This window comes from Mus caroli, chromosome 6 (genome assembly GCF_900094665.2).
Source record: "Mus caroli chromosome 6, CAROLI_EIJ_v1.1, whole genome shotgun sequence".
NCBI lineage: Eukaryota > Metazoa > Chordata > Mammalia > Rodentia > Muridae > Mus > Mus caroli.
In genome coordinates, this window is record NC_034575.1 from 13,806,874 (window position 1) to 13,822,069 (window position 15,196).

Here is a 15,196-nt window from a genome sequence, read left to right on the forward strand (position 1 = left end):
TAAAGCAAGTGTTACAGCTGAATTGAGTAGCAGAGAGAGAGAGAGACAGAGAGAGACAGAGAGAGACAGAGAGAGAGACAGAGAGAGAGACAGAGAGAGACAGAGAGACAGAGAGAGAGAGAAACCTTTTTGGAGAGTCCCTTGTTCTCACGTGTTCTGTGTGGGAACACTAGCTTAATTTTAAAAAGGCATTAATAAAACCTAGGCACAATTTCAAAGATACACAATCTTAATTCCACTGAATAAAAACATAATGTAGTAACTATGCATCCATTAATCCCAATGCATAAATTGTAATATGCTAAGAACCATGAATTTCTTGATTGGATATCTCTTCAGTATTCATTTTCTTCCACATGTATGTCTCTGCTTGGTTTTGATGGTGGAATGTGATATACCACTTGATTTTCTCTGTGCTTTTATTTTTCAGGGACTTGCCTTGGCACATTTTATATGGATTGCTCCTTTACAAGTGACTCTTCTGATGGGGCTTCTCTGGGACTTGTTACAGTTCTCAGCCTTCTGTGGCCTTGGTTTACTGATAATCCTGGTTATTTTTCAAGCTATCTTAGGGAAGATGATGGTGAAGTACAGGTAGTGGTCTTTTTCAAAGCTTGAAGAAACTTGCATTGGGCTTCTCTAAGCCCTAACAATAAAACTATGCCATGTCACTTAGAAGGGATTATTTTAATTCTGTAAATAATTCTTTCTATAAGAAAAAGGCAATTATTTTCCCTGTTGTTCTATAGAATTTTTTTATTCATGTTCTAAGGTTCAGTACATTTTTATATTCATAAAGTTTAGGTAAAGTGGATATTGTATTTCTTTGAACTGGAAGGAATGCCTAAATTGTGTATGGAGTGAACTAGTCTCTTCCTCTCCATATTGTAGGGTCACTCTACCAAAGCACTTATTACTGTTATTGGTAATGCGAGTTATATGATGTGATTATTGCAGAGAATTTGTAGTTTCCCTGTTTGAATGTGATAGAAAGTTGAAAGTCTGGGGCTATACAGACAGGTTTTTGTTTTAGTTTGTATATGCTTTCATTTGCTTCACAAAATGGAGGTGATCACCTCTTAGAGACTTTGCAAAGGATTAGATTAGAGATATTGTCCAAAGTTCATCTAATGGCGGGTATCTGACACTTTAAAAAATTTTTTTTCTTCCTGTTTTTCTGTGACAGAGCATCTCTCTGTATCCCTGGCTGTCCTGGATCTCACTCTGTAGCTGATCTAGAACTCAGAGGTCTATCTGCCTCTGCCTCCTGAGTGCTGGATTTAAAAGTGTGCATTGGCTATGATTTTGTTTGTTCCCAGCTGATAATAACAAAATGTTTATCTATGTAATATGGAAATTTTCAAAATTTTGAATAGTTATTAGTAGATAATTTGACTTGGTTTTGTTATTGATTGTTTGATCAATTGATTGGTTTACAGAGATCAGAGAGCTGCAAAGATCAATGAAAGACTCGTGATCACATCAGAAATTATTGATAATATCTATTCTGTTAAGGCATATTGTTGGGAATCAGCCATGGAGAAAATGATTGAAAACTTGAGAGAGTAAGTTGACATAATTACAATACTGGTCCAATTTTATATTTAACATTTAAAACTGACCACTCAGGTGGATTTTCAACTCAACTCATCTAAAACTCAAATATACATCCTGAGTTTTACATGGTCAGTGGCCTATAATCATTTTGGTGAGCAAATGTTTCCTTTTGTTTTTTGAGACTGGTTCTCACTATGTACCCTTGGCTAGCATAGACCTCTGTATGTAGATCTAGAACCTAAAGGCCTTAAAGGTGCCACCACACCTGTCCCTGGCTTATGGTTTTGCAGTTGATTCAGTTCTTTGTAGTGCATAGATAGTTATCTCTTACTAATGATTCTCCTATACTAGTTCACAGTTGTTTCATACCTTTAATCTAATTAAAACAATGATAAAGATGCTGGGGGCTAATTGAAACCATAAATGGAAATACTGAAATATATAATTGTAAGAGGAAATGGTGATCTTGTATGACACTGTACTTCAAGTATTATGACACAAAGAGCAGTGACAGCCACATTTGGACAACTTCTGTTATTCTGAGCCTGAGCAATAATGACAAAGGAAATTTTCCTTAGTGTTACTCATATAACTTGCTTACAAGAGGCTAAGTCAGTCCTTGTAACAAAAGCCATCTCCTGAGATGGAATCTTTACTTAACACCTGTGTGTATCTTATCTTCTTTCACCTCAGATAACCTTTTGCAGATCAGTAAAGATTACCTCTGACCAAAAAAAAAAAAAAAAAAAAAAAAAAAAAAGAGCACAGCAAGACTGATACATCATTAATAAGATAATTTTGGGTAAAATAACCATGAGCATTGCTGTGACCATGGACCATTTTTATTTAGTTGACTTCCGTGTCCTACCAACTGCAGTCAAGGAAATGCTTTAGACTTCTGGGGATGAGCAGACCAAGAAGGATACTACTAATTTAAAGACACGGGATATATGAGTGTCTCACAGGGAAAAGGAAACAAAGAGTGCTCTTTGCAATGGTGTGAATTTGACTATTTCATATTCCGGGTGCTGGAGACCTGTAGACAATGGTAACTGAGCCACAGGTGTGTGATTGGAACAACAAAGGAAATGCTGAAATGTTAAGTCCTTTGCCATGTAAATAGAAAGAGCAAAAAGAGTGTTTATTTTCCAAATACTATTGCTCACCTGTTTTTGTTATGCCTTTCAAGGTAAATCCAGGAACGGAATTGCATTTTCTTTCCAGAAACATCCTTAAAGAACTTGGGGAATTGCTGAGTTGATAAGAGTTGTTTCTCACGTGAACAGGTCGAGTGCTCCTCCTGCACTGCCTGTAAACACAGCCATGGCAGGGCTGCTTAGCACAGGGTCCAGTTTTCTCAGGCTTCATAATCAGCTTGCAGAAGGCCGGTCCTGTGCCTGACAGGTTTTTGTTTCCTTTTTGTTGATTTTCTTTTTTGACATTGGTATTTTACCCCTCTTTTCCTCACATGATAAAATCCATCTTTCCTATTCTGAATTTCAGGTTGGTTAATTCTAATAGCTAGCATTTGTCTGGTTGTAACCTGTTTGATACATCATGAAATTGTTACCTGAAAAAACTGGAGAGTTCTGACGTAAAAAGGAAAGCAAGAATTACTTTACCCCGCAGAGTAAATACAATGTTCTAGGAGAGACTGACGGGATGCTCTTGTGATTACCTCAGCCTAGAAAACTGTTGAACTGGGCCAAAGGCTATGTTAATGTTCTTGAAAAAAAATCTGCCTTTTATTGCTTTTTAGCAATTAAGGTACTTTCAATTTTTTTATAAGAAACTGATAGAATTTTTTTATGACTCATAAAATGTTAGGGACTTTATGTTAGTGTCTAGATGATTCTGTCAAGTGTTTTGGATCGATCATTCTTTTTCCTAGGTGACTTCTTCCTTTTCTGAGCTGTTCTAAGATATTTGGACAGTTTTGACACTTTACTACCATTTGTAAACAATTCTTTCCTTTTATAAATACCAGGCTCATCAATGTATTTTTTTATCTCCAGAAGAAAGGTATACACATTGCTCTTTTACATCTGCTATGCTGTCATCTAAGCTTAATTACATCTCTACAAGGGAAGTATTACGTTTTCTTTAGTGATGGAATCACATTTAATTAGATGGAAGAGTGGCTTCCTTTAAACATAAGTAAGACTAGTCCATTTTCAGTACAAATTTATTGAAGCACTACAACTCACTAGGCTGATCACAATATAGGCTATACACATGACCTCGTGAACTCAATAGTATATTGTTTTTTTTGAGGACTTTTTTTTTTTTTTTTTTTTTTTTTAGTTCTACCACTTGACAATAACACTTGCTTCTATGGATTAGAGGTACAGTGGAAGCATAGTGCCTGTATGTCATGTGCCTTCCTGCACCAGGCTGTAGATCAGATACTGTTCCTTTCCGACAAAGCCTTCATTTTGTGTTCACCATTGGCCTTTGCCCACACAAGAACTGGGTTTTTTACAAATGATCACAATGGGCTTGAGGTTTATGGCTCCTGGAACAGTGGCGAGGTTGACTGCAGTATTGTTCTCCATCTTCCCTTTGTCACTAAAGCATTTAACCTCTTCCTGTATATGTTAAAAAAGTAAATACCTCCCAGTTGAAGTACAGACTAGAACAGACTAGAGGATTGCAACTCTAGTGAGGTGTGACTGCAGATAATTACACTGCAATGAAAGGGACTAGGAGGGAGGAGCTACTCCCTGCTCTTTGAAGAACCACCTGCAACTGAATCACTTGGCCCCTGACTGCAGAGTGGCTCCTGGGAAGCTCATGTAGCATCTCACTCAGCAGATGTCAGCAGATGTGACAGGGAGAGAATGCCCAGGAACATGTTTCTCAGGTGTTCTTTGATATATATACCTGTCAGTGCTATTTAAAGCCAAGCTAGAATCTCAAGAATACTAGATATATGATGGATAACTACAAAATTGTCCCTTTTGTTCATAAAGCTTGTAACATTGTTTTCCCTTCCACAAATCACTTCAAACATTAATAAAGAAGTTACTAAAGATATAAAAATAACATGAAAGTAAATCTATTTAGATAATACAATTTAAATTAATTTTAATTATAATTATAAATTTAATTATGATAGTAATTGAAGTTCTTAATTGTTTTATGTTAACAAACATTCTGTGTAAATAAATGGTATATTCTTTAAGAGTCATATGAGCTAATTAAGGTCAAGAGAAGTTTTGTAACTTGCCCAAACTTTGGACTGTATATTCAGATTTTATATCCTAAGACACCTGATTATTGAAAGAAAATAACGTGTCACGTCTTCTTCTGTTTTCCACAGGGTGGAACTGAAAATGACCCGGAAGGCAGCCTACATGAGGTTCTTCACTAGCTCTGCCTTCTTCTTTTCAGGGTTCTTTGTAGTCTTTTTATCTGTGCTTCCCTACACAGTCATCAACGGAATCGTCCTACGAAAAATATTCACAACCATTTCATTCTGCATTGTCCTCCGTATGTCGGTCACGCGGCAGTTCCCCACTGCTGTACAGATATGGTATGATTCTTTTGGAATGATAAGAAAAATACAGGTAACTTCCATGATGATATACTTACATGGTTTTGGAAACATTTTAGAATTTGTATAGTGGGAAAAGTCTCTAAAATGAATGTCTTGATTTTGGATTTATTAATGGATTAGATTTCCTCTCTTCATTCTCATACATAGTCTCATGAGCGCTTACAGTGAAAATCTAATGAAATAAAACCCTAGGAGATTTTGTAGGTCAAATGAATTTAAAATAATTGTTTCTATAATCTAGAAAATCCCATCCAAGAAATCTGTGAATCGATCATTTCTAGGCACCTTGTAAATATCCAAAAACATTGAAGATAAATTTCAGCAGGAAGTTAAAAAAATGTTCTAGCTAGCCCTGGAATGTTCACCTTGTAGGCCCCTGTACTCTCCCATGAGGCATTGCTATGTTCCAAGAACTTCAGCTCCCAGCAGACCAGGAAGTTACCTGATCCCTGGGCAGGTAGGGCTTACAGGGTTATTTTGAGCATTAAGTAAGAAGTAGTTTATTCAGAGCAAGTTGAATAAACTTCTGAGAAAAAAAAATGTCTTATTATCCCTTAAGATGTATATTTAAATATTCAGTGCATAAAGTAAATCATTGTGAAGAATAAATGTGGGATCGAGGGTAGACTGCTTTTTAAGAGGTTCTCCGATTGTTTACCTTGGACTGATGTCACAAATGACAGACAACATATAATTTTAGCTTTTAAATCTGTTTTATTTGGTCTTTGAAACTTTTGAATTAATTAATAGAAATTAGAAGTAGAGAGATTATCATGTGTACCTCTGTGCACAGGCACATACATGTATTGAGTGTCTTCTGGAGATTTGTGATTATGTAGTAATTTGGGTTCCCATAGTTACAGCAACTGCCCTCAAGAGTGTATACCCTGCCCAGCTCATCAAATCCTTTACAGCCCTTTCTATTCAGCGTTTCACCCTCAAGATTAAATCAACTTGAGTTGTGTGACTAGAGCAGTTACTCAAACTTAGAAACATAGTGGCTCTATGACAAATCTTATTTCTCTGCTAATATCACCCTAGTTGGGTGGAGGGATGAGAGAAGAAAGACAGAGAGAAGGAGAAAGATGTAAGAGGAGAAATGGGAGTATCAATGAGCAGTAACACAGAAACATCTGAAAAAAAAAGAGAGAAGGAAATGAGACAAACCAATAGAGGAAGAGAGGGGGTCCAAGGAAGAAGGATAAAAGCAAAGGTTCCAGGTGCACAGTTTAAGTCTTCTGCTCTCCAGCTTTCCTAAGAACCATGTGGTTTGAATTCTCTGATGGAGGCCTTTCTCAGAGAACTGAGCAATAGTTCTATGAAGTCCTTCTCCTTCCCCTTATATAGAGGAGGAATGATTGTGATGTTGCTCGTAAAGAGAGTGTTAAAAAAATTTGTTGTTCTTTTCACTTGTACTAGCCTTGAACTGGTACATGAATAATTGTAAGGGTTTCATTAGAAATTCATATTCTATATAACTGGATAAGAAAGAAACAACTGCACTGATATCTAATGTATAAAACTAATTTCATACACTAATATATTTAAAGAATATATTTTGACTATGATGAGTCCTACTGTTTGGTACTTTAACTTTAAGACAATTGTAATGTTAATTTATTAAGAAACAACTTCTAATTTAATTGTTAAAATCCATACAAGACACTGTAATGTTAGAGTGGAAGAAGATATAACAATACATTTTTGCTATTGCGATTCTACAATTGAAAGGTTTTTGTCTTCATTGACTAGGATTTCCTGCAGAAACAAGAGTATAAAGTACTGGAGTATAACTTAATGACCACAGGCATAGTCATGGAGAATGTAACAGCATATTGGGAGGAGGTGAGATTTCTAAATAGTGTCGATTTTTAAAATATGTAAACAATTGTGCTTTTTCCTTTTCTTGCACCTAAATTTCTACTCAATAACATATAAGATTCAAAAGATATTATATCTCATAGGGATGTAAGGAGGGCTATCCTCTTTTATAAAGTGAAAAGTGGGTAACCAGGAATATTAAATGCAACATAAAGTGCCTTTATTTCTTTATAGTCATATAATTGATTTCATATAATGGGCCAGGAAGATGATACCTTCGATACTAGATCTAAATCCTGTCTCTGCAATACACTTTCCATGTAATCTAAATCATATTATGTTCAAGTTATTAAGCCTCAAGTGTCTTCATGTGTAAAATAGGCATTATTTCCCTACTGACTAAGATGATTTACATGGTCTGTTCATTAGTGCATTTTGCATGTAATGGTCTCTCAGTGAAGATTAACTTCTCAAATCATGACTTCTAAGTCTTCCCTGCCTATCACTCAGAATTGATGAACCACTGAGCTCCCATGAGCAACTTTCAGCAGTTTACTCACTCTGGATGTAGTGTAGGTGACCTCATCCAGCCTCAACATCAGTGAACTGATGCCATGCAAGTGCAAAGCTCTAGGCCTAATTTCAGGCTTGCATCCTCTTCACAGTTATCACTCCTCAAGCTTTACTGCCCTCGTGCTCCAGCATGTTCTCCATCTCCTTTGCGGGCCACACTGAGAGGCAAACTAGGATAGGATGCATTACATGCCAAACTTTCACTAGATAAATATTTTTTTACCATGTTCAACTTCCATTCTTCCTCCTAATCAGATCCTTGATGTTGAACTTAGAAGTACTGTTTATGAAAGGTGAACAGAGATCCCTACATTTGAAATCTAGATGAAATACAATGTTACTTCCTTTTTTCCCCTTACTATTTTTAACCTCTGCTTTTGTGGTTCTCTCTTGTTTCAAGACATCATCATTCCTTTTAATACCATTGTTTGGGTCTGAGTTTTCATATTCTGGAGCCTTAGTGATATCGGCATAATACTACAGAGGGAGTTGTTTCTGTAGAAAGAAAGGCAAGAACAACTGTGAGGTGCAAGTGGATCATAAGAAGTAGCAGACAATGAATTCTCGGGCAGGTTACCTTTAGGAAAGAGGATCTTTGGATGTTGTGGACCTAAAAATAGATTCACTTAAAACCAGGCACACAAGTTTCACAGGCTTCTTCATGATCACTATTTGATGATATATATTTTGCTTTGGAGACAGTACCTCAGAGCTTCCATTGGGCAATAAAGAGGCAAGCAATTTTTAAAAGAGGATTTCTCTCCACCCCATACATACTCTTGTACAGAAAAATTATTTTGAATCCACTAGCAACTTTGTCACTTGTATTTGTAGCCAATGATAAATGTTTGGAGCAAGTCTTAGATGATTGGAAGTGAGGATTGCCTTGTAAATCTACCCTGTGAGCTACTTGTTTTTGACTTTTTGCTGAGCCAAAGTCTACAGTTTTAAAAGAGGAAGATTGAAAAACTGGCCTTATATATTATGTTGAAGATTAATTAATGTTTATTTACTAAGTCTGTAGGAAAAGGGGTATTTGTGTATACTTCCTTATAGTCTTGGTACACACACACACACACACACACACACATACACACATACTTTAGCCAAAAATATGAGACTGAGGCAATGATAAGCAAAAGTCTGATAAAGAGAAATTTTGTTCTCATTACATATAACTATTTCTCAAACACATTCAACCATACTCTCCAGAAACCATGTGCTTTATAGTTATATATTATAAATTAATTAATACTATGTATGTATTTTAATGGATCCTGTACCATGTATTTCTTAAACTGATTGCATATAAAGTTTTCTATGGAAAATCTGAAAGCAATATTATCTTCAATGTGTATGAATAGGGATTTGGGGAGTTACTGGAGAAAGTACAACAAAGCAATGGTGATAGAAAACATTCCAATGACGAGAACAATGTCAGTTTCAGTCATCTCTGCCTTGTGGGAAATCCTGTGCTAAAAAACATCAGTTTGAATATAGAGAAAGGGGAGATGTTGGCTATTACTGGATCTACTGGATCAGGAAAGGTACTGTCTCTTTAAATTGTTAATTTTTTATGAAAGAGGTATAAAAATAGCTTTGGAAGCACAGTTGTTGAACTTGTCAGTAGTTAACCATCAGGCAATTCTACGAAACCTTAATGAATAAGTAATTAAAATCTGGGACTGTTCTTGCCTCTCACAGAAAATTGCTGTGAAGGCAGAGAAAGATCTGGGTTCCCTTCTGACAACTTACTCAGAGAGACTGCTCTTTTGTAAGAATAAGAAGGAAAAACTATTATTTGATTGGAAAAATGTGTAGCTATAAGATTTAAAATATTAATATTTAAAGTTAATTTTATACCTCTCAATTTGATAGTTTATTATTTAAGACTTAAATGTAACCTAATAATCTTATATGTTATACCCTTATATATTTACAGAGATTTTTGTTTAGGTATCTTTGGAGTAGTATGGCTATGTTTTGAAGTTCTGTAGTCCTTGGTTATAGAAAATTTTACAAGATATGTAATTAAGTGAGAAAAGAAAAACAAAATTTTTGTATAGTAATGCTACATTGTACTCAAGGATACTAAACCATAAAGTCTATATTTTGTTCTCCTGGATACATTTATAATATTTATATATGCTTCATATTTCACTTATTCTTAACATTTTCTTCATTCATAAGGAGCTTGGATAAAAATCAATATTTTTCCTTCTCCTGCTACCTGTTTTTCTTTCTACCAAATGGTACATTAGGAGCACTTTCTGTATAAGCATGGGGACCTGAGCTTGAATTCCAAGCTTACATGTTAGGTGGACCCATAACCCCACTTTGAGAGGCTGAGACAGTTGGATCATAGGAGCTCACTGGCAGCCAGTTAAGCTGAAACTGCGAGCTGAAATTGCTTGGTTTGCCACAAGCAATGGGAAGAGACATAGAAGATACTAATATCCTGCTCTGGCCTCTACATGTACACAGAAGGGTACAGGTGTCCACATGTTCACTTGTAGTTCTCTCTCTCTCTCTCTCTCTCACACACACACACACACACACACACACAAACTTGACATCCAGCATTTCTTTTTTTATTGTAGTTTTTTAGAAAACATTTATTAGGTTTTTTTATTGCATATTTTCTTTTATTTACATTTCAAACGTTATCCTCTTTCCCTGTTTCCCCTGTGAAAACTCCCCTATCTCTTCTCCCTTACCCCTGCTCACTCACCCACCCACTCCTGCTTCTCTGTCCTGGCATTCCCCTACATGGGGCATTGAGCCTTTACAGGACCAAGGGCCTCTCCTCTCATTGATATCCCACAAAACCATCCTCTGCTATATATGTGGCTGGAGCCTTGAGTCCCTCCTTGTATACTCTTTGGTTGGTGGCTTAGACCCTAGGAGCTCTGGGGGTACTGGTTGGTTCATATTGTTGTTTCTCCTATGGGGCTGCAAACCCCTTCAGCTCCTTGGGTCCTTTCTCTAACTCCTCCATTGGGGACCCTGTGCTCAGTCCCTTATGTTTTTATAATTTCTTAAAGATGAAAGCAAATTTTCATACTAATAAAATGAAAGTACTTTCTAAGACTGAATCTCTGTTAGTTTATTATGATAAAAACACTCATGTAGTTAGAGCATAGGGGCAGCCCGTAGCCCAAGAGTTTTCAGCAAGTGCTCACTGTCACCAGTCTCCTACTGCAAACTGATCACAGCAATTTAAGTAGGGGCTTGCTCCTCTTTGTGAACCTTAGTCCTGTGTTGCCCAGATCTCTTTCATTCCCTTTGTATTTTTTATGCCTAGAAAAGTCCCTGTATCATGAAGTACTAAAACATCTTTAATCAAATGAGTTAGACTCTTTAAACATTGGAAGACTTCTGATTGGAATAATTGGAGGCAAGAAAAGGATAAGTAATTTGATCAAATAATTTAGCTGTTGTTTTTGTTTGTAGACATCACTCCTGATGTTGATTTTGGGAGAACTGGAAGCTTCAGAGGGAATTATTAAGCACAGTGGAAGAGTTTCATTCTGCTCTCAATTTTCTTGGATTATGCCGGGTACTATCAAAGAAAATATCATCTTTGGTGTTTCCTATGATGAGTACAGATATAAGAGCGTTGTCAAAGCTTGCCAACTACAGCAGGTAAGCATATGTATGAAAAGTGCTGATTGTGTTAGCTACTTGTGTCAGTGTTGTGATAAAATCACTTCACTACTCACCTTGAAAAAAGGGTTTATTTTAAATTCTGTTCAGGGACGATACTGTCCATCTTGGCAAAGGAGAGGCAGGAATGGGAGGATGGCAAGACATGTTATATCCATAGTCAGGAAGCAGACAGCCAGCAGGAAGTGGGGCTTCAAGGCCTACTTCTAGTAGCTTACTTTCTCCAGTAAAGCTCCAAGTTGTAAACATTGTCCTTCCCCAGTGTACCCCCAACTGGAGATAATGTTTTCAAACACATGAGCCCATTGTAGGTATTTAACATTCACACCACTCTATGGATTATGCTCATTTAGTCTTCAGACTAACCAAATTACATAGTTAGTTCTCTATTGAGTTAATGTAAACATATCAAGGACCCCCTAGGAGTAAGCTGGAGTGGGTGGGTCAGTGAATAAAACCATGCTCCTACTTTAAGTTTACAAAATTATAAATAGATGCAGTTTATTTTTAAAGTGTGTTTGGGTGTTGTAAAAATAAAAATTCCTTATGCATGGGGTGTGCTACTTCATGAGTGCACTCCTAATACTCAAGAGACTGAAGCAAAAAGGTCATGAAGTTGAAGCCAGTCTTAGCTGTATAATGAGTTCTAGGCCAGTCTGGATCACATGGTAGGATCATGCTAAAAACTAACAAACCAAAAGTCTTTATGAATTCAATAGGAGTATTTTGTGACCACAGTGAAAAGAGAAACTATCCTAAAAACTTGTGTTAACCTTGAAGAAAATATCCATACTTTTCCAAAAGTCCTTCTTGTACAACATGGGGGTTGATGTATTCTGGGCTTGTTATCAGATCTGTTTTTAGGAGAGTGTTTCTGGGCAAGAATGGGAGGGAGTGACAGGTCTTACTTGGCTTATTTTGGGATTGGTGCGGGTGCGGTAGGGTGGTACTTTCTTACTAGATTTAGATTTTGCTTTGCTTTGTGTATGTATTTTCCCATATAAATGATTTTACAGATGATATTTTGAGTAACCAAAGTCGATCTACAAAATTTACATAATCCAAATATAGCATTTATACATTACTATTAATAAATTTAGAGCTGTGGATCATCCATGCGACAAGTATTAACAACATTCTGGACACGGGTAGGACATTGGAATGTTTAGATGAAGAAAATTTTATATATTGTTAAAGCTTCATAGTAGGATGGCATATATTAATAATAGAGGATTATATGGTTTGTATAGTATATTTCAATAAAATAATGAAAGGAGAAGCAAAATATATTGTTCTTTCATTTGGATGCAAGGACATATTACAATTATTTTATAGTGTATGATTTATTGTGTTTTAGTATAGTTACAGTGGTACAATGATGACCACCCTTTTAGAACCTCTGAAAACACACTCCATATTCATTAATAGTCAAATCCTATTTTTTGTATGTTTGCCAACTCTGTGCAACCACTGATCTATCTCCATAAATTCTCCTGGTCCTTTTCTTTTTCACATTTTACATAAAGGAAATTTATTGAGAATTTCATACTTATATCTAGTGTATGTTTTATCTAATCCATCTCTTGCTATCTTTCCTTTAACTTCTCTCATACTCCCTTCAACCACTTCACCTACCCACATCTGTGCTCTGCCTTAACCTTCAGAGTTCAGTCTGTGATCCTAGTATATGGCCTTGTACCCATGCTATGCTGGCAGCTCTAAGGAAATTTTAATGTAAAGCAATTAATATAAAGCAATTAGTTTTCATCTACTACTTAGACTTGCTGTGCTTTATACAGTATCCCGAAGAGTGATAGAATCAGACCAATAATGAATTTAGTTAAAAATGGAGAAAAAAGAGAATATTTTAGGAGTACAATGAAGAAACAGAGAGACTCCATCAGTGTCTATCCAAAAAATAGCAGCCTCCACATGCAGAAAAGGGTAATAATATTCCTGACAGTGTGATTCTTTATAGAATTCTGAGGATCACAAGAAAAGCTAGTGTCCCCAAGAGTTCTTTATTAGGAACATTGGAACTATGAAAAAGAGAGAAAGTCAGACTGGATTTAAGAAGTGAAAAATGGGATCTGGTTGTTTAGAGTAACCGAGGAGACAGTTGCCCAGTGAAACATTTGGTATAAAATCCTTCCAGTAAACATCAAGTTATTTTTGCTTATTTTGATATATAGAATAATATCACTACAAAGGAAAGCAGGAAAATACTTTGAGAGCCAGTTGTTCTTAGAAAGTGAATTCTGTAGAGACAAAGTTGTTAAGGACAAGAAGAGGCTCGAAACCAAAGAATAATGAAAAGACATTGATATGATATCAATATTGACAAAACTGGTCATAGAGAAGATGATAACAATGGCATTTTACATTTTTGGCTACATGACATAGTTAACAAAATTTGGGTATCTATGGAAGAAATTAAAATGACAGCAGAGCCTGGAGGTTTGGAATGTGGGTGCATTGGCTTTCTGCTCAGTGTCAGTGAGAGCTGGAAGTCACACCACTTTAGTGTTTCTTCGGACCCCCAAAAACTATACGTGTCATTTCTTTATGTCAGACTGTTTTGGTTTGATTTCCAGTGCTATGCTTTTGACCAAAAACAACTTCAGGGAGAAAAGGGATAATGTGGCTTATACTTCCTGGTCACAGTTGATCATTGGTGAACTCAGAGTAAGGAACTAAAGGTGGGAACTTGAAGCAGGAACCAAGAAGAATGCTATATTCTCTTCTGCTCTTTGTCTTGCTAGCTTCCCTAGCTTTCTCTTACAAAGTAGAATACCTGCCAGGGAGTGGCACCACCCAATGGTCAGCTGGGCCCTCCCACATCAATTAGCCATCAAGACAACTTCCCACAGATATGCACAGGCCACTGGAAAAATTTCTATTTCCAGGTGACTGTAGACTCTGTCCAATTTCAATAGAAACTGTCTACTTTAGGAGAGTCAAGGTGAATAGCAAATGAAAGCTTAACCATTTCTCATATAAAGGATTTATATGACAAATTTTGGGGAAACAAACTTAAGGTTCTAATTTCTGTATGCTATGACAGTTGTTGGATTAAAGTCAGTGGTGAAATTTGAGCCTACTTGGATAATTCAGGAAGCCCCTCTCTAAGAGAAGACTTCTTGAAGAACAGGTCAAAAAGAAAGGTAACACTATGTATAAAAGAAAATGAATAGGTGTGAAACCACCTATTACAGGGATTGTAAGCATCTTGATAGGGCCACGGTGCAATTAAAGAGAATGAGTGAACAGGGATGGACTTAGGGAGCCAGACCTGGGAGGTTTATCCTACAGAACTGTTAGCAAGAGTGCTGTGAGAGCTTTGAAGGCTGTTCCTGTCATTCTGGGATGATGGAGAGCAGAATTAAGGTGGGTACAAAATGAAGCTTAGCATAGCATAAATAGCATATATTTTGAAATCATACAAAGCTAAGTCATAAGGTTATTTAACTTGTGCCAATACTCGGCTTTTCTGCTCTGCAATATGAAGCTAATATCACCTATTCTATAGCTTTTGTAAAGTGCTCTAGCACATAGAAAGTTCATCATAAGTAAAGCACCAATTATTATTATTACTGTCATCATCGTTGGCAATAGTGCTCTGTTCACGGTTGTGACTAGAAGAAGGGAGACTAATAGGAAACTGTTTTAGTTACACAGATTATGGTCATGATGTACAAGAGACAGCAGTTACATAAAAGAATTGTGGGAATATAGGAAGTTATTATGTAATTTTTATTCATTGGAAAGGACAGTGAAAATATAGTTATTCATGGAGAATAAGGTATTTCTGCAAATAATGTCTTTAAAAGTGTATATAAATTGGTTCAAGATTAAGAAATGTAAGATCTTTAAAACAACATTCAGAAAAATGGACATGTATAGGTCATGGCCTCAAGAAGGATATAGAGAGAGTGAACAAAGTAGAGGGTCACAGATGTGGACATGTATAGGTCATGGCCTCAAGAAGGATACAGAGAGAGTGAACAAAGTAGAGGGTCA

General features: G+C 36.3%; 1 protein-coding gene across 1 annotated transcript in view; it reads left to right on the top strand.

The window, feature by feature from the left end:
* Cftr (CF transmembrane conductance regulator) overlaps window positions 1-15,196 on the top strand; it is a 145,559-nt gene that overhangs the window by 46,674 nt on the left and 83,689 nt on the right. Inside the window, exons 7-12 of the mRNA XM_021164958.1 lie at window positions 431-594; window positions 1,440-1,565; window positions 4,880-5,126; window positions 6,869-6,961; window positions 8,875-9,057; window positions 10,964-11,155. Of these exons, the coding sequence (XP_021020617.1) occupies window positions 431-594; window positions 1,440-1,565; window positions 4,880-5,126; window positions 6,869-6,961; window positions 8,875-9,057; window positions 10,964-11,155 (1,005 nt within the window). The remainder of the gene's footprint in view (window positions 1-430; window positions 595-1,439; window positions 1,566-4,879; window positions 5,127-6,868; window positions 6,962-8,874; window positions 9,058-10,963; window positions 11,156-15,196) is intronic.